Below are 25,605 nucleotides of genomic sequence, written 5' to 3' on the forward strand. Positions count from 1 at the left end.
TCCCAGCTCTGCAAACTGATTTCGAGAAGCAGGGACTTCCATTTCAGGGCCCTAGTTCTGACGCACCAGTGGTCAGTGTTCTTCATGGCTCTGCGTTTCTTCCGTGGAAAGTCCTGAAAAGAAACTGACATCAGCACACCAGGGTGGAGCCTATATAGGTCCAGTGGCGTTATTTTGGTGCACACGTCACCAACAAATGACGCAGAGCCATCCAACCTCACCTAACCGCATGCAGGGGTAGTGCTAGAAAAAAAAAACTACCCAGATCCAGACTGATGCCTGGGGGAAATTCTAAGGTAAGGAATGTGCAACTAGAATATTTTCTACCTGATAATGCATTACCGAAGGTAAGTATCTTGTGTGTATGTATGTTTATAGATACAGCCAGTAGGTAGTTATAACCTAGTTTCCATAGACAAAAACATTTTTAGACTTGGATAATCTTCCTGAATTGTTTTTTTTTATTTTAAAAGTGTCAAGTTGGGTCTTGTGCATGGAAAGGTTTGGGGTGATCTGTCAAGCAGGGGCTGAGAAAAAAACAGGGGAGGTGGGCGGGGGCGCGATTGGGTTAAAAAAAAAAAAAAGCATTTCCTATGTTAATTCCCATAGACTATTTAGACTAGCCTGCAGTCCGAACCGCTGGACGGAATTACACCAACCTTGGCAGAAAGGTAGCTTTTTTTCCATGGATCACGTTTTGTTGTTTGGTGTAAATCCCATTTGTAGTTTTTTTGAGATATCAAAGGAAAACAAAATGTATATATCTAGAAGCTTGAATACTTTGCAAATAGTCCTGATCTTATCCCTAGATCGACTTGGCTGCCAACACTTCAACCACAAAGTGTTGGCATCCATTTTGGGACTCTGCTTCAGCTGAGTCCAAAAAAAAGTTATAGAAAAAGAAAAGGAGGCAGGGTGGGAATACCCTGAGCCCTTAGCCTTGGTCCAGGGGGCCCCCTGGCATCCGGTCAGGAGAAAAAATGTTTTTTTTTTAAAAATTCACAGTGATATTCACAGATTTTCGTTGTCATTAAAAAAAAAAAAAAAAAGAAAATGTTTGCCTATGCTTGCTTTTGATATTGCCCCTAGGTGGGCCAGATGCTGTGGTCATGGTTTGTAAAAATGAGGGGGGGGTACCACTCCCCTCTCAAGGCCTCTAAAAAGCTCCAAGGACCACCACCTCCCTGGGGCAAAAAGTCATAACCTTCCAGAGACCACCACCACCTTCACAAGGCTATATTCTATAATTATGCCAGGGTAGCCTTGTAGATACCCTTGGGGATCACCCCCTTCCTGGGGCTGCATGTTAAATAAGAAATGGTGGTGGCCCTGCAAACTCCAGCCCCCCTGGGGTCCATGGACCATCACCTACTGGGGTCAATAACTTTTTTTTTAAATATAGGAGGTGGGCTGTGCTGCCCCTCCTCCTGGAGCCATACATAGCCCCAAGGACCACCACCCCTCGGGGGCGGCTCCTGCTGCCTCCAGAGGTACCCACCCTCATTAGGTAGCTGTTTGCTTTTGCTTGGCAGGAGCTGTGACAGCTCCCACCAGGCAAACACAAACACTCCACCTCCACCAAGTTGGTACTGTGATATGCTCCCGCTCACTGGAATCAGAGTTTTTATCTCTTTCCCTGCCTGCTAACATGCAGGTAGGGAAAGAGGGAAAACTGTTACTTAGATTTTCAGAAGGCCCCCTTTCCTTTAGGAGGTGGGGGGCTGGCTGGGACCGCAAGTTCCTCTAATCTAAACTTCATGCGCATGGCCAAGGCAAATCAAGTGTGTGTTATCTGCACTTTTACTGTGAAAAGCTATCTGTAATACTTGAAGGTGTTTGCACCCTTTTTTTCTTTTCTTTTTCAAACACAATCTCATGCAGAGTGACGTGGGCTCTTGATTGTCATCTGCTGCTGAGACTAGAAATTGTGTTCCAAACTTTTAAAAGTATGCAGACTTGACTAGAAGACCTGCCCATTAGGCCCTGCTCCATGTATATTAATGATATGCAATGTCCTCCCCCCCCCCCCCCCCTTATTTTCTCTGGAAGATGCAGAGCTTACTAAAAGAACCCCCCTCGCCATGCACTGCCAATTACCTCAGATGTTATAGCACTCATGACATCTTTCAAAACATTAATACTATCACTATAACATTTGCAATCACATTGAAAGAAATCTATAACTGCTGAATGTCTATGGTTGTTTGCGAGTAAATTCATAACCTAACTATAAGGCTCCTGTAACCTTTGGTATTTTTTCAGTGAATATATGGCTAAGCTTCCTTATTACAATTGTTCCAGTGGTTTCAAAGCGTATATTTCACAGGTAAAAGGGGCTAGCTGTCAATTATTTCCCTTAATTCACAGTGCTGAATTCGTTTGTAGGATATTTAGCTTCCCTGAATTAATACAAAGGTTAAATTGATGTTTAACACAGAATTCTGTCTTCCTTTCTGTGCTGCTGGGGGAGACTTGGGGGAGACTTCAGCAACCGACTCCAACATTAACCATAACCAAAGATGCCTCACCTATGGGTTGGGGAGCACACATGGGCTCTCTGAAGGTACGAGGGATTTGGTCCGACCTGGATGCGGTCCAACACATCAGTTGGCTGAAGTTAGACAATTTGGCTGGCCCTGAAAGCATTCACACAACACATTATGAGGAGGACAGTTTTGATCCAAACAGACAACGCAACATCAATATTCTACATCAGCAAACAGGGAGGGACTCAATCACACCTTCTCCAAAGTTGGCCCAACAGATCTTGAGATGGGCAGTCCACAAAAGAATAGATATTCAAGCAATTCATTTTCCAGGGAAAGAGCATTGCGAGGCAGACCGAATTAGCAGACAGCCCTCGTGTTCACATGAATGGGAACTAAGCCAAGAAGTGGTACAGGACAATCCCAGAAGATGGGCATGCAAACAGTAGATTTATTAGTGACTCCAGAGAATGCAAAATGCCAACTCTTTGCCTCCAGACACCCACAGTCTCTGGGGAAAGCCCTTTCGATAAATTGGTCAGGGACAGTTGCATATGCTTTTCCACCGATACCTCTATTACACTGGATGAGCAATAAATGCAGGAGAAGCAAGATGATGATACTAATAACGCACAATGGGCAAGACAGACATGTTACTCGCAACTAATTCAGTAAAGAAATTTCCAATCACTACAAGATTTGCTATCCATGGAAAGGTATTGCATCCAGAACCATAATATTTCAGATTAACAGTGTGGCTCCCAAAGACTTAAAATGTGCACATTTTAAATTACCAGAAGACACAATGGCTGTCTTATAGGAAACCGGTTACCAGGAAATGTTGTATGACAAAATGGAAAATATTCTCACTTTGATGTGTAAATAAAAATGTAACCAAAAGAATAACAAGGGAGAAAACTGTATTAAAATATCTAACCTATCTACTACAGGAAGGGCTTGCGTATGCCTCTTAAAGTTCATCTGGTGGCAGTAGTAGCATACACTAGAAGTCAGATGGGTAGATGTTTCTTTACATCACCAGTAGGTAAGATTCCTAGAAGGAGCAAAAAAGGATAGCTCCTCCTAAAAGGGTTCCAGCACCTACCTGAAACTTGAATCTAGTGCTTTCACAACTCATGAAAAAAACCTTTGAACCGTTGCACAAAGCTACTTTGTGGACATTATCTTTAGAAACTGTGTTTTTAGTGGCCATTACTTCCCTACGTAGGGTGAGTTACAAGAGCTCACTATTCAAGAGCCTTACTTTCAAATTCACAAAGACAGAATTGTCATGAAGACAGATCCTTCTTTTTACCAAAAGTGGTTTCCTAATTCCGTATCAATTAATCTATTCAAATAAGTTTTCTTTTAAAATCCTAAAACGTATGCAGAAAAGAGCCTGCACACATTGGATGATTGACGTTGTATCATGTTATGTTGAAAGAACAAAACACTTAAGGAAATCACTGCAATTGTTTTGTTCTAAGGCAGTATCAAAAAGTACTATTACAAGATGGATTGCACAACTGATTCAATGATGTGACTTAAATGCAGGACAAACGTTACCTAGGGTGCCAGGAGCGCACTCAACAAGAAAAAAAGGAGCTTCTGTAGCCTTTGTCAGACACCCCTTAAGACATTTGCATGGCAGCAACTTGGGCTTCAGTGCATACATTTACAAAACATTATTGTATTGATATACAAATGAACAAAGAGGCTCAAGTGGGTCAAAAGGTCCTAAAGCATTTATTTTCAAACTATTATCAACCCACCCACCACAATGATAAACTGTTTTTAAATCAATAAACACGTGAATCCAGAGAAGGTTTATGCGGCAAAACGTAAATGGGTGTAGTTTTGCAGCTTTAAGATTTTCTGGATTTACAAGTGACCTGCCCACCTCTACCAAGATGATGGAAAAGAAACAACAAAAAACAAAAAATAATCTACAAAATTGCAGAGTAGGTTTGAGACTTCCAGAGGAAGTGGAACAACGTCACAGACACACCAAATGGAGGTGCTGTTGATGCGCACCAGTAAACAAACGTAGAGAGAGAATAGTAAAATATCCGAACCCAACCACTAAATGGCAGAATAATGCACATTCTGTGAATCCAGAAACTCTTCAAGCTTCAAAACGACACCCAAAGGTAAAAACCTTTTGCGTTTCAAACCCCGGCATGCTCTGAATTAACATGACTTGGCCCTGTATGTTTAATGTAGCACTGCTACTAGATGTTTACACGGACCTTAGTCTTATCATTTGGCATACAGTAGAACAAGCATATACATAGCAGCTAGTATAATTACGTTAACTTTCAAAATGATGATGTTTGTTAAGTTAAACATGGTTCTTGTTGAGGCACTGTGAAGCTGGGTGTATTAACGGCATTAATGCTGAAATGTGCTTGTTGCACCTAAATTTCATATGTGAACCAGGGTCATCCACCTTTCTCTTTAGAAATGGTATTTTTGTATTGCTAATTTTCTTGGCCTAATTGTAGTGAAATGTTTGTTATTTCTCAGTGTCGCACGCTGGCTGTATTAGCCTGAATTCAAAAACTATCTTTTTGACAAAGTGATTCAGTGCCTTAATCTTTGACTGTTCACCTGAGTTGCACATGTAAATGGGAACATAAAACAACTCAAGCTCTTGTGCTGACGTACAGGTTCTTGCTCTGGATTCCCTGCTAACCAATCACCAGATTGGTAGGCTAATTTTATTTTTACTGACGGAGCTCATATCTTTTTTTTAATGTGTGAATGAATGCCATATATCTAATTCTCAAGAGCATTTGCATTGCAGATCTGGAACTTTACACAGCAGTGTCAATAATACTGAATATTTACGGTGCCGTTGCCTTCTCCCTGCTCAGTCAGTGTTTAGAGTCAAGACAAAGTTAGCGATGGACATTCTGCATCCCCATTTAATTTAGTCCTTTTACGTATTATGGACTGGGTGTGATGGCACAGGCTGAAGAAAATGTGTACAGATTATGCAGAGCTGCCTTATGCATGTGCATTTTGTTTATGACTTCTTGTAAGGCAACGTTTATAGATGGAGCATTCTGCGTTTCTGTTCGGTCTCGGCTTTTGTTAGAATAGATATGGCGTTTTTGCCCTATATCTTATTGTTGCAATTGTATTGCTTCTATCTTATTTTTCTGTATAATCTGTTCTTTGTTTCTGGATAGTGGTGTAATTGATTAAACACCCTACTCAGGGGTGTGGAATTTAATAAAAGATATACTTTTTCCTGGGACAGGGTACTTCATAAATCTACTTGTCCTGTATTTAATTTAAAAAATAAATAAAATACTTGTCCCTTTGGTGCCATGCAGTGTGGCCACAAATTATGGCTGCAGTCTCATTATGTAAGGGCTCTGATCATAGCCTCTCTGATTATACCAAGGCTAATACTATGATAGGGATTGACTACTAGCAATGTCAAGCCCTACAATAGCAATTTCCTTATTTTGCATCAGTTGTACATACTGGGGCTGGGGGAAGCAGAAAGCAATAGTAATGTCTTTGAGTCTGTGCAGACCTACTAAAATGCAGGTTTTAAGAATTTTCACAAGCTCCTCTCTAATCTTTACCCATACTGAGAGAGGTGGGAAATGTATTCCTGACAAGGGCAGAATTAGAAGTTCTTCCAGGGTTAGGGGAAAAGTGGACATGTAGGCGCTCAGTATGATTTTGGTATGAGCACAGCTACGCAAGCATATTTGCTTTTGCGAAAGTACAAGTCCCAAATATTTTCTAGGAGTACTTTTCCTGGCATACTTCTGTAAATTCTTGTGAGTTCATGAATGCCAGTAATGCAAAAACATATACTATCAGTGCATGTTTGTGACTTTCATTAAGAACTGTGCCCCTATAAGGTCTGGTATTAACATATTAAAATTCAATTTGTCCCTCTGTCTGCTGACTTTACTGTGAGCGATAGCTTGCTGCTCTTCCACAAGGGGCATATTGCCACACAGTGTACTTTTGTTCAGTGCCAGGAACTACTGTGGCAGTGTGTGCTTTTTTAGACTATTTTTTTTTTACTTTCTGCCAGTGTTTGTTAAAATGGTGAGGCCCTGGCTTCTCCCACAACAATAAAGTGTTACAAAGCCATGTCAAAATAATACTTACTTAGACAAAACCAAAAGACTGACCACCACTGTCTGATGGGGGTGGCTTTGTCAGTGCTTGTTTCTCATAATCATGTTGAAAATGGTTACACTGATTTTCCTTTAGGAATTCGTTTGGGACATAATAGCATGCATCAACAAAGTTTACTAAATGTGTCAAGGACCTTACCTAAAATTTCATTGTAATTTAGCAAAACGTGTTTTCCTCCTTGCATTTTTATCTGAACACTTTATTTTGAAAGCGAAGAATCATCAGTCTTGCTTATAAGCTTCTGGAAACATTTGCATCTAAAAGTACAAGTTCGAACAGCATTACGTATGAACACAGATATTACCTCAACTGCCGACAGTTCCCCTCCCTGTAAACTGGCAGCCAAAGGGTTTGTGCTGCAGGGGGATGGATGTGCTTGTCCCAAGGACAAAATAAACACAAACATTTTGTTCTTGACCACAAACAATATGTTCTGGTTGTCGGGCTATAGGAATTCCACACTGTCCTACTTCTAGCATCCTCACTGATCAGTTGCAATTGATTTTTTGAAGAAGTGAAGGTCTAGCTGATGTAAAGCCCTCCCTAACCCCCAAACGTGCGTACGTTTTATTGTTTGGAATCCTTTCACCCTAGTGATCCCACTTCCAGCTCTTTAAGTTTGAAACTGATATAATAGCTACCACCTAGTTATGGGATTGGAACCTTCTTTATATATTATTATCAACTATAGATGTGGCCAGCTTGTTTTACTCATGCTTATGATTGCTTGCCATATTCTGTACACTCAGTAATTTCTTATTTCTGATCGACATGTTTTTCTGCAGCTTTCTCTCCCTCAAGAATTAGCCATCCTGGGTTTAAACTGGTCTGGAAAAGCTTTTCCCCACTGGTCTCTTTCCAGTCCCTCTGCCTTGTGGCATAACACTGAAGTATTTTGAACACTACCTAAAAAGGCCTAAGGCGTCTAGCTGTTTGTCCATAGGCAGATAGTCATAAAAAATATTTTTCTATGCAGTCGCGACTGGATCCAAGATGGTCTCATTGAATGGAAGCAAGGTATCTGCTGCTGAGGATGATGGTTGCAAGATTGCAGTCAAACGTTTAAACAATGCCTCCGAAGAGAGCAAGGTCAGTTCACTTCCAAATCTTTAGTTTTTTTTTCTTTATTTCCTGCTATAGAAAATGAAGACGCTTTCTCTGAACCATGGCTATTTAGGTAAGTAATGCTCCCTTATTTTGAAGTGTCCAGGCAGCTATTTTTGTATGCTGAGAAACTAAAAGCCAGCATTACTTTTGTAGTGGAGAAGTTTAGCCCTTGAATCGTCATAATCTGTGTGGCCGCACTTTTTTTTAATCAGCTATTGTGATGACATTGGAGACTGAGCTGAAAATCCAGGATAGTGCTCTTCCAAGGGAACATTGTTTAAGTTAGGCTTAAAACTCTCACACAGGAATACTTTCTTTCAACTGTCTGTCACGATGATGTTGTCTTTATCTATGCCTTTGCCGGCATTGACGGCTTAAATTACTGGGCTGGAGACCCAGTAGTCCTCAGGCCTGCAGTAAAGTGCTCTCCCTTAGGAAAGTCAGAGGTTACATGAGCCTTACTGAACAGATTCTGCGTAGCCAGGAGAAAGGCATCATCAAATGGGGGGTCTGCTGATGGATCTTTAAACCTTCTCAGTGTCTGGAGTCTTAGCACTGATCTCCCAGTTTGGATACCGTCAAAAAGAATGAAACAGAACTGGCAACTGCTCCACTTATAGAAGAAGAGGCATTCCTATTCCAGTGGCACTTTTGTGTTTTTATCAGAAAATTTTCTTGGGAAATTGTTCCCCGACAAGCGACTTTCCTGTGAGCGAAGGAGACAATTTTGATATCTGTCGGATTAGCCACCAGTAATTTTAACTTCCTGGCCTTCCAATGCAAGGAGGGCTAAAATGGCAGCATTGTTCTTCGATCCCAAATAACATGCAGATGTCACGTGACTCCTATAGGACCTCTTTTTTGAAGCACCTGGAATGAGGCTTGATTCATGAAACCATTAGTGGAAACACTTGACCTACTTGTGGCAAAATATTGCCAAATTTTGTCAGTGAGACAAAGTGAGCTCCGAACGTGCGCCAATGAGGCACAGAGTGAGACTGAATTTAGTGCATTAAGTGCGTAATATCGAGATTGGAAGTGACCTCTTGCGAAGGAGAGCTGTTTGGATAGACACAAGGCCTGGTGTGAAATTCAGCATGATCCGCTATCCCTCTTCTTTCTTAGAGTCCCTTTGCCAGGCCAGGTATCTTGATTGAAGGTGGTATCAGTATCTACTAAAGGTTGGGCTTAGAACTCTCCTCTTGTACTAGCCTTTCCTCTTTTTTTTGGTCTGTCGACTGTCCTCACAATTTGGGGCTTAGTCCAGCTTTTTAACATCAGAAGCCCTCTCTGTAAGCCTCTAAGCATGGTTGCCATCTTCAGATACGTTGTTCCTGGTGATTCTATCCATTTGATGTCCTGTGGGCTAGTTCTTGATTGTACCTATTTATGCTGTGTTTACTTTACCTTGTTTTGGTGGGTGGGGGCGAAGAAATGTTGGGGGTTTGGGGGGTGTGAAGAAATTTTGGGGGTTTAGTGGGTTGCATGTGATTCCAGAAAGGTCTTCAAGCTGCTCAGCTACTACTACCAGTAAGTAACCATTTCATTTGCAACATGAATCTTTCTGGATTTCATAGCAGTTTCCTTGATGTGGTGACTGGGATGGAGGGGAGGTTGAGTTTACAAACAAATGCTTCGGTACTCTTTGCCCTACTTAAGCTTCTTTGTTTACCGGGACATTGATGCAGTAGTGTTTTGTGCACTTGTACACTGACTGTGGCTGCCATACATATGTCTGAGTTACCCACCACAATGGTGTTCTTGGTGACAAGTTTTCCTTTGTTATTGTCTGCTAATGATACAGAAACAAATATTTCCCTTATCTGATTTGTTTTGTTCTTTCTCTGTCGTACATTATCACCCTGCGAGTGTCCAGTGTATGCAGTGCTCCTTTGTCCTGAACCTTTGGTTCTTGGAAAAAAACTTGTTTGATTTATGTGAAAGTGGGATATGACCTTTGTTAGGAAGCATGGTTTAGTCCTCATGACTACCATATCATTCTGTATTTGAGGATATGGTGCCTGTATGGTGAGTACTTAAAGCTTGCTTATCCTGCAAAGCAATGTCACTAAGTGCACTTGTTGCAAGTTGTCCATGGTTGTTCTTGATTACACTGAGCCATTTTGATTGGGTGGTTCTTTTGGCTTTTGTATGTGGAGATTACTTTTACCAGGTACCCAGAGGTTTGCAAAGATTTTTGCCTTGCCACCGCAGAGGGAGAATAGATGATAGGACCCACTGCTCTCTACTTGGCAACCTCTATGATGGGCGACATACGGGAGAGTCACATCTTCGATCATGAATCGCAGATGTTACATTACCACACTTCATGGATATATAAAGTTTTCAACAGTCCTAAACAGTCAAAAACGGTTAAAGGAACATCAGAGCTCTGTTTGGAGATATCACCAAAACGCAGGACTGGTTCTAGAATGAATGTCATCCAAACCATGAAGTCTGACCCGCACGCCTTGTATAATCAAGTCATGATATTTTGCAAAGGCCAGAGCAATAAGCTTCAGGCAAGAGACCTTTTTTTCTGGGTTTGGGCACAGTTCAGAAATTAGTGTGTTTGGGTCATCCTTGGAATTCACACAGAAAGAAAAATCCTCCCTGAGCAGGCTGCTGTGGAACAGAAGGCCTGATACTTGAACCAGTATCGTCCCACTGGAACCATGGAACTTTGGAGATTTCTCACTGATAATTTTGTAATTCCCAACGCAGAATGACACTCGGTCAAGTTTTTTGGAGGTACTTGGAGCCTTGACCTCAAGAAAGCTGGAATCCAGTCTCATGCCGTAGGTTCCCCTGAAGCACTGGAGCTCTAGAGGAATAGTTTAAAAAAGTTTCCAAACTTGGATCTGTAGCCTGAACAAACCATATGCGTATATTTTAAGGCCCCAGAAACTCTCAAAGGGCAATTGGAGTTTCTCAGGTTGTCTGGCAGATGCCAACAGGAAAGTCCAGTCAGAGTGTAGTTGGCACTGGTCAGCTACGTACATCAAGGAAAAGGCCTCTTGCTGCTTGTGTCCCTGTAACCACACAAGGCCAGTCTACTGATCTTTGGAATCCACTTCTTTGTCCTTGGTTCAAGAGTGAGCAAGTTCAGTCATTGAGGGCTCTCAAGTCAGTCAGCAGTTCCAGTCCTCTTCAGATCTTCCACTTGTACAGTAAGTGCTCTGAGGACAGTCCCTTGGGTACCAAGGTACCACATTAATGCCTGGATCAAGCTAGGGGATAGGCTGTGACGCCTATGCACTCCCATACCAATGAGCTCAAATATCCTGTGGCAGCCCTACCCACGTTTTCAGTAGTTCTTGATTGCCTTACTGCAAACAATCCCCCAGTGACCCTCATTCACAAAATTCAAGATGGAGAAAACCCTTGACCCCTTTGTGCAGTCCTTTGTGCCCACACAGAGGTGAGGCCGGGGTGATGAACAGTTTTCTCCTCTGTGGTTATTAAAAACTAGTTCTGGGGACGGGGGTAGCTTTCCTCCCACTGGTTTGGTGCCAGCCTGATTAGGAGGACAAAAGCTGGGGCTTTCCAGTCTGTAATACAGCAGCCAAAACAGTCCTTTTTTTTGTGGCCACAAGCGTGGAACTAATTTATAATGTACAGGCCATCAGGGTCATTAATTCTCTAATTCTTATTCCCCACTACAAGAGCCTTCAAGCAGCTTTAGTTTGCCTTTTTTAGCAGAGTATGACCACCCAGTGCAAGTCAGGTTCTGCTGCTTCCGCCCGGTTTGGTGATCCATTATGTCTGTCAGCTGGTTCTTATCAATTGTCATGAAGGCTTCTTCCTACCCTTTCTCTCCTTCCCACTCAATATTTCTCTAACATCTGAGAAAACCTTAGCAGAGCATCTGTTCCCCCTCCAGCAGGAAGTGGGCCTCTTTGCTCACCAAATGATGATCATTGATACCCTTGCGGCCATTGACTCTCTCTTCAGTTTCCCTCCTGCCCGTTAACAAATGGTCAGCTGTTTCTCTACATTTAAATGCATTTACATTGAGCAGTGGTACAAACTTGTAATGGAAGAGTGTTATATGACAAAGGAGGGGAGGCATACTTTTAATCACCAGGTCTCAACCAGCCTTGTTGATTACATCCTGCTCGATATTAGATTATGACCTTCAATGATTGATATGGAGGTTACACCTCGGCAGGACAGCAACCATAATGCTGTGGATCTTCCCTGGAAGCATTGGGCCCTATCAAATCTAGTTCTCATTCTGGCGCTTTTGATACAAGGCTTATGCCTTCCAGTAACTTTAAAAGGCTAAAATGGAGCATAGTGGTTGATTCTCTGGATATCCTGAGGCAGATTTATGAGGTGGTCACTTCTGGGCTGTAAGCTGTGCTGGCTTTGAGGGTGACAATTTGTGATTGTCTACTTAGCAAGTCTTAATGTTATTCAGAAATCAGTGTTCAGTTCCATTAAAAAACTATTCTTAGTCCAATCCAGGTCCTTTACGAAAAGGGTAAGAAAGGCAACCTGGTATTTGAAAGCATGTAGGACTGCAAGACTTGCCTTAGCTGTAGTAGTTAAAGGTAGCAATAGGATCTTCATTCAAGAAGTGTGTTCCCTATATAAAGCTTCGATTTCAAGGGCTGAGAGAGACTGGGAATTTTCTAAATGGAAGGTACAATCAGCAGCAGTCAAGGGGAAAGACCATTGTTTCTTTTGGCGTATTATGACTAATAGGGGCATGAAGGCTTCCACTCTAATGACATGCAATATCTTGGCCACAGCTTGGGTTGATCAGTCGGATTATTTTGGAGAGACTGCATGAGAGGATAGGGATAGCTGGACCCATTGACGAGCCCCCCCCCCCCCCCCCCCCCCCCCCACACACACACACACAAGCTGGATTTAAGATGGGATTAGCACTATTGATCAGGTGTTTCGTCTCCAGTTAACTTTCTGAAAACATGTCACTCTGGGGTGTGGATGTGCCTTGTACGTTGTGAGCCTCAGAAAATTGGACGAATCCTTACTAGCTCATTTACTATACGATAATTTATGAAGATGGAAATGTTCCTTTTTGAGTGGCTTATTCTAAAATAATAGACACAGGAAGAGTCGATTGTTTACTGCTCCAAAGAAACCACAATACGTAATTTTTAGGATGTTTTGTGTTGCCCCTAGTGTGATCAGCCTTCCAGCATGAACTTAAATTCTTAGTCGAAGCCTATACCCAAGGCATTTAAAACTTTTTTGCTTGTTTTATTAAACATTTGTCAGTAGCACAAGTACAGTTTTTTTATTTTTAATAAACTTGCAGTATTGCAGCAACATACCGCAGACATAATGTAAGCAATATTGCAACCTGCGTGTCTCATTGCACTTCTTACTTAATAGTTGGTACTAGGGTGGAATGTAGAAGGAATGGTACATTGAACTTGCCAACTATCAGGAATGAATGGTTGAAAACAAGTTTCAACTGACCCGGATTACCAAACACAGTTTTTCCTTTAGAGAGCAATTATCTAAGTTCCCCCGAAACTATAGGTAGGGTTAAAAGAGAAATAACCCCAGTCAACATTCAAGATCTGCAGCAAAACATATCAAACTTCTGATCCTCCTCCCCAGTTCTGCTTGTGTGTTGAATGTTGTGTTTAGTATTTTGTGGAGGCTTGTTGGATATTCCAGCTATCATATACCGCACTGGCTCAAGATGCGCAGGACATTTATGGTATTGCCCATGCCCCATTACCCTACTCAGAACCTAGGGGGGGGTGGGGGGCTTTGAAGAATCCATCCAGTGTAGATTTGGATAATATGGCCGACCAGGCTCGCACATCCTCTTCAAAGCTTTCATCTCTTCGAACAGGACACATTTGCACTTTGTCTGCACTTGCCCATTGCATTACATCTTTCGACCATGTTGTGTGGCTATTAGGTGTCTGCCTGAGCCACGCCAGGGCTGTTTGTCTTTTGGCCAGTACTAGTCCTAAGAGGACAAACTTGTTGGTTAACTGTTTATGTGCATGAGAAGGGAGCAACCCAAGCACCACTTGTTGAATTTCCAACTGGATATCCCAGCCTGACACCCTGTTAAGACTCCACAGCACATTTTGCCAATACTCTGAAAGGGACTGGCACAACCATATCATATGCAGGGAGTCTGCTATTTGCGCGCTGCAACGGGGACAACCATCTGGTCTCCTATTATGTATCATATGGAGTGTCTGTGGGGTGACGTAGCTCTAATGGATAAAGTTATGCTGGAGAGGTTTAAAGTGGGCATTGGTCTGATTCTGTGTATGCCCTCATGGACCTTTTCCAATTCTTTGGGCAGCAGTGCAACTCCCCCACCCCCCAACACACATTCACCGTCTCCTGTAAGTTTGTTTGAACCGGGAGGACGGCACAAAGAAGATTGTCATGGAGCGCCCGAGAAGGGCGGAAGTATTGTACGTTCAAACACCTCCATTTCACACCCACATGTCTTTCCCTCTCTGTACTGACATGGAGTTTGCAATTTGAACAAAGGGTTGCATCACTCATAGAGGCATATCTGAAGTGTATGGGGCATGGCTGATATCCCGCCTGACCATATCCTCTCAAACCCCAACCACCATTCAGATGATATGGGGAAAGATATGGGGAAATATATGGGGGGGCCCTTGACCCATCATCAACAGGAACTGCAATGATTTATCCCCATGTGTGCCTCTCAAGAGCTTCCATTCCCAATTACCTTCCCCTTGAAACCAATGAACCGGGGGATGCAGTTGGGCCGCCATATAATAAAGTTGCAGATGGGGAACCTAGACTCCTCCCGATCCCATGGGCACTTAAAGGTGACTAACTTAACCCTTTTGCCTGGTTCTCCATAGTAGTTCTACTATCAGACTGCTGAGGGTTCGAAGGTATTGTTGGGGGATCGCGTATAAGGTGTTTTGCTAGGCATAAACAAACAGGGGCAGAATTATTTTTTAATGGCAGTCTTACCCATTAGTGATAACAGGAGCTCTTTCCTGAATCATAGTGAAAAATGAACATCCTCCACCACTCAGCCGATATTCCGCTTGAGGTACATCAGGGCTCAATGCGTTAAGTGAATCCCAATTTATTGGACCTCTTCCAGTTCCTATGGGATACCCACCCTGGGAAGATCCTCATCTGGGATCCCCACCAAGGAGATGTCACCAAAAGCATGATTTATGTTGAGTAGGATAGAAACAGAGTACATTGGTTGCCGTAGATACACTAGTGCATCATCAGCATATAAGGAGATCACAAGTGTGGTATCACCCAACATTATGCCCCGCGGGCTTAGTTCCTTTTGAAGAGTCACTGTCAGTGGTTCCATGGCCACAGCGAACAGGAGCGGTGAAAGGGTCAGCCCTGCTTTGTAGCCCAATTGAGTCACAGGGGGTCAAACACTATTCTGCCCAAAGGAATGCGGGCATACAAGTTGGTGTACAGGAGACATCCGTATCTGTGGAATCCAGTTCCTAGTCCTGCCATCTGAGGTATGTGCCATAAATAGTCCGAATTTAGAGAGTCGCATGCCTGTTTGGATCTGCGGTGCATGATAATCCTGGGTCAAACGCCTTAACTTGTGTAAGGTGCTGTAGCATGGGATAAAACCTGATTAATCCAGGTGGATCCGGATGGTCAGGTGGGGAAGTAAATGGGCCACTAGGACACTGCTGAATATTTTCATGTCCATGTTTAATAAAGATATTGGGCTACAGGCCGAAGCGACCGTTGAGTCCTTGCCTGGTTTTAGGATCCTGACCACTAATGCCTCGTGGTTTTTGTTGCTTAATTGCCATTAGCATCTCCTCTTTCGAAAGTGGGGCAGCAGAATTCTGGTCCAGATGAGGGAGCTGGACCCCTGACAGGAACTCAGTCTCCGGGGATCGTGGGCGTTGCGCAACATATACCGTGCCGAGGTGATTGAAAAACACTTTATCAATCACCCTTTGTGTTTGGACTAGAGCACCCATATAAAGTGATAACACAGTGTGATCTGGAGACTCCCGTTTTGAGCAGCCTGGCAATTGGAGCACCCGGCCTGTCGCCCATGGCATGCATACTTTGTCTATATGCTTTGTAATTGTTTTTCAAGTCTGTGCCATTCGTCTAATAGATTAGTTTGTGCTAAGTGCCAGGCAGCACACGAGGGTCAAAAGGGAGCTGGGTTTCAACATTAGTTATTTTCTTTTCTTGCTGTTGTGTATCTCGCTCTAACTGGTGACGAACTCCATAAGACGTTATGATGCAGACCCCTCTCACCACGACCTTCATGGGGTCCCAATCAAGGGCCTTGTTACGTGCTGAGCCCCAATTATTTAGAAAGTAATGTGTGAGTGAGTCTCAAACTGAAATGGTGGATCCGTTAGGGCTTCTGCTCTAAGGTGCCATAAAGGAATTGCAGGGCGACTTGGTTCCCTCCCAAGCGCCGTAAGGCCAGTGAATAGACAGAGATACCTGGACAGATAAGAGATGTCTTCAATCTCTGTTGCTACTTCGGGTGATCCAAAGTAATCTAGCTGGCTAGAAACGTGCGTCACCGAGGTAAAACAGGAGAACTGTTTTTGGGTGGAGTTTCGCTCGCCATACATCAGAGGTGCACCCCAGCCAATATGTCCTCAAGTGCCGCTGTAATTTGGGGCTTAGTATGCTACATGGGGAGGGGGTTCTCGATCAAGCCCTCAGTTCAGAACGCATTTACAATCCATGGATAGCTCTATGGTTTTGTCCATGTATGGCAATGTTGCCTCCATAACGCCGCAGTAAAAATCTGGGTTATCTATGTTAGTTGCATAGACATTAATAAAACAAATCTTCCGCTCATCAAGTGTCCCATGTAATATAACTTAACTGTCGTCTGGCTCCACTACATGATTTTTGTGTTGGAAGAGCATCCCGGGGGCCACCCAGATAAGTCCCTCGTGCATATTCCCAGTAAGAGGTGGCATGACGTTGCTCCCTCTAGCACTTAAACAAGCTTGGAATACAGTTCCCGTACACGTGGGTTTCTTGGAGGAGTGTAATTTCAATCTTGCTGTAATTATGCAAACACTCATCTGCACTTCTCAAATTGAGCCAGCCCTGTGACATTCGAGGTAAAGTAAACAAAGTTAGTTGTCCAAACAATGTATATTCAGAGCAGATTTGTATACAGTTGGTGTAGATTTCAAATAGGCATTCTCATTTAACTTGTAAATCATTGTCTTACTACTGGTTACACCAATGAAGTGTGAAATTGGGAGAAGGATATGGTCAACCTTCTCCGGAACCAACAAATGAAACAGATGGCTATTGGCATACAAATAGGTTGAACGTGCGGTGGATGAGTAACATTTTTTCCCTTTTTTTATGTTTTTATATATAAATGTATGTAATTTTGCTTCAAACATATAAAAAAAAAAATAACAATCAAACAAATCAAGACAGTCACCTATCTCGTTCCATCCTATTCTGGGCATCAAATGCTTGCAACAGGATTAAACCTTTATCTTTACTGATTTACTAGAATCTTCTGATGCCCGGTGTGGTCTGCTGAGCCCCATACCCCCAATAGTGCCAGGCTTGGCCATAACTCGAGGGGTAATCCAGATGCCCCTTTCAACCAATTCCTGACTATCTCCCAGAGGGGCTGTATGCGGAAGCATGTCCATAGCATGTGTAAGAATGTACCTTGCATCCTGCACTCCCTCAGAAACCTCACATCTCTCGCACTTGTAATTATACATAGTAGGATGCGTGTGTGGTGAGCTCTGTATAGGATCTTGAGCTCAATCAAACAGACATGAGCCTTTATTGCTACCATTGTAGGGAACTATAGCAACACAAGTTAATGAACGGAGTGCTGAAACTTTTCAAACACTCACTCCCCAGTCACAGATCTGGGTTTAATCTATTGTTTTGCTCACCATGCCACCCCTGTTTTCAGGACTCTGTCCATCAGCCTCCTGTGTTGATAAATCGCCTTGAGTGGGAAGGGTATGATCAGACTTGGGTCCCATGCTCACTGTGGCACTGGATTCAAGCTTGCTTGGCTGATGAAGGGTGGACCTGGGCTGGCAATTCGGGCTGGACTGTTCCCATGGGGAACAGGGTCAAGACTGATTTGCCTATGGCTGGGTCCAAACTGGCGTGGGGTGGTGTGCAAAAAATGATGGATGAAACCCAGATCTTTGTGACTGGGGGTGAGTGAGAGAAAAGTTTCAGTATTCCACCCATCATCCTTTTGTGTCATTTTAGTGAACTCCCAAGAACATTGGAATGTTGACGCTAGCCCGGAGCACTCCATTGTCTGCAATGGAGATCCGAACATTCCAATGTTGTAATTGTTCGTAAAATCGTAGACAGAATCTTCTCGCTCTTATTGTATACAGGATGATTACTCGTTTTAACCAGTGTTCTGGTTTGGGCCTTCATCTCGTAATATGATTGGCAAAAGTTGTAGGCAGGAACTATCCACTTACAGAAACTGTAGAATAAAGTTGAGGTAAAAAGACATTACGTATTTCTGGAAGTATGGCGTGTCGCTCTTTGTAAGCGTATACTGCTACACACCAAGTCATATCTCACTAGAAATCTTCTCAGTTTGAGGTGCAAAATTATAGGGTTTATCAGTTTTCAGAATTTGCCCATTTGTTTATACTATAGCTTGATACAGAAAATTCAACCATATTAAAGTGCTGCCTTCTTATCTTAGTGTAGTTCACTTCAGTGTATTTGAGAAGTGCAGCATCCATTTATATGCAATATTGAAATGAACACCTGAGGGCAGAGTAAACGCTTTGCCATTCGAAATGTTGCTTGTTTCCTCCAAAATTGTCTGTATTTACCTAGAGTATTAAACTGACATCATCGGAGGATCTGTCTCGATAGTATGTGCTGTGTAAAAATGTACATTTGCAAGCTTGCCCTGCTTTTTAAATGTAACTTATTATGTGTTCCAGGAACAAGGGCTTAAGTGTTCCATTACTCAACCCACAGCTTTGTACGCAAAGATGTACGACTGTGCACTAACCTGTCTAGACCGTTGCCTCTTCCCTAGATGTTTATCGCATAAACCAATTGGGGTATATCAGTAAATTTACTCAAGGCTTTTTATTCCTTGTGTAAAATGTGGTACCTTTCATTAATTAGTATATTGCTTTTAAGGACAACAAAATAACAGGAGAGCAAACTGATTTAGTGCTGCTCAAATACGATAATTGTTTACTTGTACTGTGAGCACCGCATGTAAAGGTGACTTCTAATCTATTATGAGAACAAAAAGAATAGCGAGAGAAGTACTGGCTAGTTGTGCATCAATCTGGTGGCAAATAAAATCATGTGTATCTGCAGCTACACATGCCATCGAACATTTTGCATCATATTTGCAGTAGACCGTCTTCTCTTCCACCTCAATGTTTAAATAATTTGTAATGTGACCTGGGCATGTACGATTTTTATTTCAATTGCAGATGTAATGTTACATGCCAGCATACCTTCATTTTCTTATTTTTATGTTTGGGAATAGTTCAGATGCAGTTAAGGTTTTAATTGCTATCCAAATTAGTTTGCCTCATCTGCACATTATTGCTTAAATGCTTGAAGCGTTTATCCCTATCATTCACTATAGCTTACTCATGTTTTATCAGACCAGCACAAAAAGGAGCGCTCTCTTAATTATTGGGCATTAACTTTTTCCGTAATTTCTTAATTACTTACATAACTATACTTTATTGAGCTCTTCCTATATTCAGTGGTATTAATGCATGTATGGATGATGATCTTCCTAGAAAGAGACAGCCAAACCCTTCCTGCCTGTGGTTAGTAGTATTAGAAGGTACTTTAATAAAATTCTATTTTTCACATTCTTCAATTTAGTGCTACTTTAATGCATTCATTTTAATATGTGCGTTCAGCATTGAGTTAACATTTTTTCCTTATGTTTTATATTTATTTGGTAATTTAAAGCCACTCTGATTTGCGGTTATGTGCATAAATGGGTTTTAAAATAGTGAGTAATGTTTTGACTAATGTTAAGTGTGCTGAAATTGAGCACATTGTCTTTCCATGGTGATTGGTTAGTGATGCTTCTTTTTGCACATATCCTCTGCTGTACACAAGCCACCTTAGAGTTGGTAATCAACTTTTACTAGAATTAACTTTTTATATATTGCAAAATTCCACGCCTCTTTGGCTTCTAAGCGCTAGGACATTGATTTTACTTTTTGCCAACCAGAGAGGAGAGGAAGAGGGGGGAGATGGAGGAGCCTTTCACTTGCCTGCAGAATTCCAATTGAGGAGCCACATCTCAAGACCCTTTAGGAAGGTAAGAGTGGTCTAAACATGTGGGTGCCAGGGGTGAAATCTACCATCTTGGATATAAGAAAATGTGCTTTTACTCTCCTAAATGATCATGTTTTTTATTTTCCTTCTGTGGCCGAGTGGTGTATTTCGTTAAATAAGCATTGTCTCTAGGAAGAAACGCACTGAAACCCTGCCCTTTTGTCACATATGAAAAATATCCCCTGGGCTGCCAGGCAACATCTACTACCATCACTAATTACCTTCTGGTGTAGCAGTGTAGCATGCATCTTCTTGATGGTGTACAAATCTGTATTAATCAAACTGCGTTTAGTTCATGCCCTCTTAGTCACCTTTAACATAACTTGTTCTTTCAACACCTGTAGAATCCCCTTTCCATTATACTTTTCTATTCCTTAGATGAGTAACGATTGTGACACTATTCAGCTCACAAAATTCCTCCCCCACATCGTGCCCTCCATAACCTTGTAAAAACATTATTCATTTGATATTTGTGTATGTTATGGGTGCTCATTTATCTGATTATGTATGTTGGGATTCAGATGATTTGAGTATTTTAAAACAAGGTTCGGGAGTGGATCAGTGTGATCCATCTGCTGGTTGAATAAAAGAAGGTGCAGTAATTAATTATTTACAGATTTGGTGCATGGGGCACACTCAGCTGCAGTTTATGTACTCACCACTTATTGCTGAAGTTTATGGTTGAATGTTGGTTTTAGCTTGGCTACTAAAGAACCTTTCGACTCTTGCTAGTTTAATGTTTTCCGTTTTGATTGGCTGTAAAACACTCATGCGCTCCAGTTGCTGATTTATTTTCCTCAATGATTGAGTTATGGTTATGCAACTGAGCAAGTGCTGGATAACTAGAATTATATTTTTTCAGGAACACAGCCCGATAACGAAATGACTGCGCAGCATTAGTAATTAGCTGAGCTTTGTAAATAATTTTTCCAGCACAATTAATTGCAGCTGTTTGTCTTCTACACTCTGTATTTACACCATGGCGTCCTACATTTGAACTCTTGCAGCAGACCACATTGGTCCTTTTCTCTCGTGACTTCACTGATTAGGTATTTTAATTTAATGCGAGCTGTGATAAATAGATGGTTTTCCTAGAATTTCAAAGAGCCTAGAACTATTTTCCCTTAAATATTAAAAGGCACTCTTCGATGCTCACGTCCTTCTGATACTGAAGGTCCCACATTGGATTGTTTTTTATGTACAACAAATATTCGCCCTTATTACCTTGTGCTTGATTCAAAAGCTCTTCATCACTGGATGGTGCCTACCCCTTTGAAGCAGCAAGACAAAATCAATTCCCAAATATTGTTGTACATTTCATTGCTTGATCCTTACACCATGTTATCTGTGTGTCATTTGATGAATGCCTGATATATGCTGAAGAACCAGCCTCTTTCTTGGGTTAACACCTCTTCGTCGTGGAAGAATGTACCTATTTAATTGATTTCCACCCCCATATACTGTGGAAGAAACCACAGCCTCCCCCACTTATATTTCTTTTCACTGGCATTACCTACCCATGCTCCTGCCGTGTACCCTTTTACAGAGACCTTTTCTGCCTTTCCCCACACCTCTTTCTTAAAGGGAAGGCAAGACCCCATTACGGTGTAAGGATCCACCCCTTCTGATGGCTTGACCCCATTTACAGTGAAAGAATCCATATTCTCAGCATCTGCTCCTATACAGTGGAAGAATCTGCCTCTAACTCTCCTTTTAAGCCCCTTTGCATTGAAAAATCTGCCTCTTTTCCCACAATCTTACACTCTTAACTGAGTCTCAAACCCTTACTACTGATTGGTACTTCTAATTTGTCTGCCGTATTGCAGTAAATGCAACATCCCAGACACAGACCATTGCATATTTATTGAATTTATAGAAACAACCACTTTTCTAGACTCAAAAAGCATACAAATAGCTTTTCTCTCCATAAAGAAATTTCAACTGTGCCCCTTCTTCACCAGTTATGGACTAATTCGGTCATCTTTTGGGGACATCCAGTGTCAGTTAATTCTCTTCCTTCAGCAACCTCATGCTGCCAGTCCCCTTCCATCCAAAAACGCTTTTTAAATGACATGCACTAAGCCAAGATGAGAGAGAATCCTTTAAAACTTCCTTTGTGTCCTTGAACATGGAAATACTCTGCCACATTGTAATTGATGCAACAAACTCTTTAAAGTGCAAACATTTTAATCAGGGGTGCTTGGTGGCGGAGCATTTTGGGCATTGCTTGGCATTGAGAACTGTACATTTTATAGTAATTTATATGAAATGTGGTTGGTCAGCAGGAAGTGCTTGAATCTGGTTTAATTTGCTGCCTGAAGATTCCTGTGACATTTCTCTTCACAATACTGTATTTTATAATGTGAAGACTACACTATTCTCTGCAAAAACTAAAACAAAATGTTAATATTTGAAAATCTGAAGCTATTACAAGGGTATGTAATTTAATAAAATATCTACTTGTCCATGGGAGTAAGTTGCTTCTTGAAACGACTTGTCCTGTAAAAATATCTAACTGTCCCTTTGGTGCCATGTAGTGCGGCAACAAGTTAAGGCAGCAATCTCATGTAAAAGCGCTGATAATAGCCTCTCTGATTATGCCAGGGCTAACACTATACCAGGGCTTGAATACTAGCAATTTCAAGCCCTACTATATAAATTTCCTTATTTTGCCACTTTGCAGATCAACGTACTGGGGCTGGAGTAAGCAGTAAGCTGTAGTTCCAGGTTTGGAATACCTTCTAATGTGCATGTTTTGAGGATTTTCACCAACTCTTCTCTAATCTTTTCCCACTGTTGGAAAGTTTCTCCTGAAAAGGGCAGAAATAGAAGTTCTACCAGGGTTGAGAAGAAGGTGGTTTGATTGAAAGTGGCCCTTTTTCCTCTTTGCAGTTTGAAGTTGTCATCTGCTTGTCTTCCCTTAATTGGAGCCAATCGAGATGGCTCTTCTACACGTATTAGCATCCATGTCCTTAACACTTTGCCGACCTTTAACTTCCATCCTACAACCTGTGTGGTCTTTGTCACATTTAACTAGCAGTTCTGCTTGCTCTAGTGTTCCAGTGTTCCAACTGTTACTGATAGTGATGCTACTGGTACATCGAGCCTTTTTTTTTTTTTTTGCAGGAGATTCGAAATGTCTACACTACCCTGGCCCTTAATTTATCTGTTATTCCATTGGTACATCATTCCGAGGGGGGTGCGCCTTGGCTCTTGGAAGGTGGCAGGTCTGAAGCCCAAGATCTCTCTTCTTGCCTGCACTCCATTTTTTTATGACTTTGAAATTCCCCTCTTTCAGGAGACCTGGACCCTGGATCCGATTTTCTACTCTGGCTATTCAGACTTTTTTTTATCCCAGCACTCCTGAATAAGAGGGGCAGACCCTCTTCTCACATTAGAAACAATTCTTAGCCAGTGTCCTCAGCATTACAACCTTATTGCAGCAGGTGATTTTAATACCACCTTGGAACCTCTTGAATGGGACGACCTCCGCATCACTCATGAGGAAGACCAGGTGTGGTCCATTCCCTATCTGGATATTCCACCTGTTAGTAAGTGGTCTCAGGCAGCTGTCCATTTAAAAGCCTTGACCCTTGAATTTAGGCTTAGGGCCCTCAATGGAAGGATTAGATCAGATGTTGACGGTCATCACACACATAATAGTCAATCACACAAGCAGAATTGACTATTTTCTTGTTGATGTGAGATTGTCCTTTTGTTCTTGATGGCCCTTCGAGAGGACAGAAAATGACGTAACCCACTCTCAGTCCAAATGCTTGCTTTTTGCAACCACTCACTTGTGTCCAGTAAATCTGCCACTCTGCCGGTGGACCTTAAGGTGACTAATGACAAACCACCTAAAATGGCACCAGATAGTAGCCCGCCCATACATCTTGCGCGCCGTGAATACTGCTTCCAGTTCTCTGTCTGACATAAATGCAGGAGCTCTAGTTAACAATAACCATTTGGTATCACTCCATGTCGCTTGCTTGAAGAGGATTGCGGCACTCTTCTCTGTAAACATCAAATCTGGTAGTGGTAGACCCAAAGGCAAGCAACTTTGGTTTAATACGGAATGTCAGGATTTAAGTAGATCATTGGTTAAAGCCATCACATCAGGAAATATTATCTCTCTTCGTTTGATTAGGAAATCTCATAAGATAGCCATTTGCAAAGCCAAACGGGAACTAGAGTAACAGTGGTGGGTGCTATTAAAAGATGCCTTTCCAGAGAAAAACTGTTTAAAGTTCTGGTCCTTGGTTGCACGTGGCTCCAACATACGTGCATTGGAGATAGTGACAAATATTGCTGCAGCAGATTGGGAACAACACTTTAGAGAACTGTATTCTGTTGAATTCTCCTCTCCACCTGGAGAGTCCCATTGGATTGCTCCTGTTCTTATGAGTCAGTTGCCAAGTTCTAACCCCACTCAGTTGTTTACACTCTCTGGTGTTGTGCACTCTCTTGGCGCGGTCAAGTGCGGCAGGACACCTGGCTCTGATGGCATTCCAGCTGACTTATTCCTGACTGACATTGATCTTTGGTCTGGCTACATTCTTTTTCTGTCCAATGCAGTTGTTACAGGGGCTTCAATTCTGGGCTTGTGGAAAGGAGCAGTTGTTCCGATCCACAAAAAAGGGTGATAGGTCATTACCCTGCAACAATAGACCTATCAGTGTTTTAGATTATCTACAAAAAACTTTTTGTCATGGTTTGTTGGGTAAGATCCAAGACTGGATGTCTGACCTCGATATTCTCAGCATACTGCAAGCAGGTTTTTGCAGGAAAATCTTTAGGTTCCTGGTCCTCTATTGGAAAACGGTTTTAACTTGGACTTCTCCAGCATGCAACTCCCACACCGAAAATCTCCCTCATGTTCTATTTGTTTGTCCTGCTTATACAGTGCCGCACAGGAATTGGCTTGCTCCTGCCTGTAGGTTATTAGGTTTTCGTAACCATTCCACCTCTCTTTGCAATCGACACAGGAATTGGCTTGCTCCTGCCTGTAGGTTATTAGGTTTTCGTAACCATTCCACCTCTCTTTGCAATCGTAAATCACTCTTGTCAGGATCCTTAGATTAAAAAGTTTACTTGCTCATTCAGATATTGCCCTTCGATTGCATATTTTATCTTTGTAAATTATTTTTACTAATGTATTTATTTCTATTGTATGTGTTTCTGTGTTGTACTTTTATGGCCCTGGAGGCCAAAATAGTTTTGAAAATGGAATGGATTGAAAGTGAACTTGTAAATGCACAGTAGATTTTCGCATGAACAAACTCACACATGCATATTTGCTTGTTCAAAAATACGGTTCACAAATATTTCTAGAAGTGTGATTTCCTGGACTACCAATGTATATTGTTTCATAAAGCCACTAATTCAAAGACTTATACCATGGGCCCACTTTTGTGACTTTCTTTAAGAATTGGGCCCCTAATAAGGTCTGGCGTTAACCAAGACATTTGTTTTTATTGAAAATTCTATTTCCCCTCTATCGGTTAGCTGTACTGTGAGAGATAGCATT

At 42.0% G+C, this 25,605-nt stretch overlaps 1 protein-coding gene across 18 annotated transcripts in view; it reads left to right on the forward strand.

Annotated features, from left to right (window-relative positions):
• The window catches only part of PUM1 (pumilio RNA binding family member 1), an 859,012-nt gene that overhangs the window by 149,409 nt on the left and 683,998 nt on the right, over positions 1 to 25,605 (forward strand). For 8 of the 18 annotated variants that reach the window (XM_069224905.1, XM_069224910.1, XM_069224908.1 and 5 more), the window contains exon 4: positions 19,972 to 20,061. The exons of the other annotated variants lie outside the window; for them this stretch is intronic. In XM_069224905.1, coding sequence (XP_069081006.1) covers positions 19,972 to 20,061 — 90 coding nt within the window. The remainder of the gene's footprint in view (positions 1 to 19,971; positions 20,062 to 25,605) is intronic. 18 annotated transcript variants of the gene reach the window in all.

The sequence above is a fragment of the Pleurodeles waltl genome, chromosome 3_1 (assembly GCF_031143425.1).
Source record: "Pleurodeles waltl isolate 20211129_DDA chromosome 3_1, aPleWal1.hap1.20221129, whole genome shotgun sequence".
NCBI lineage: Eukaryota > Metazoa > Chordata > Amphibia > Caudata > Salamandridae > Pleurodeles > Pleurodeles waltl.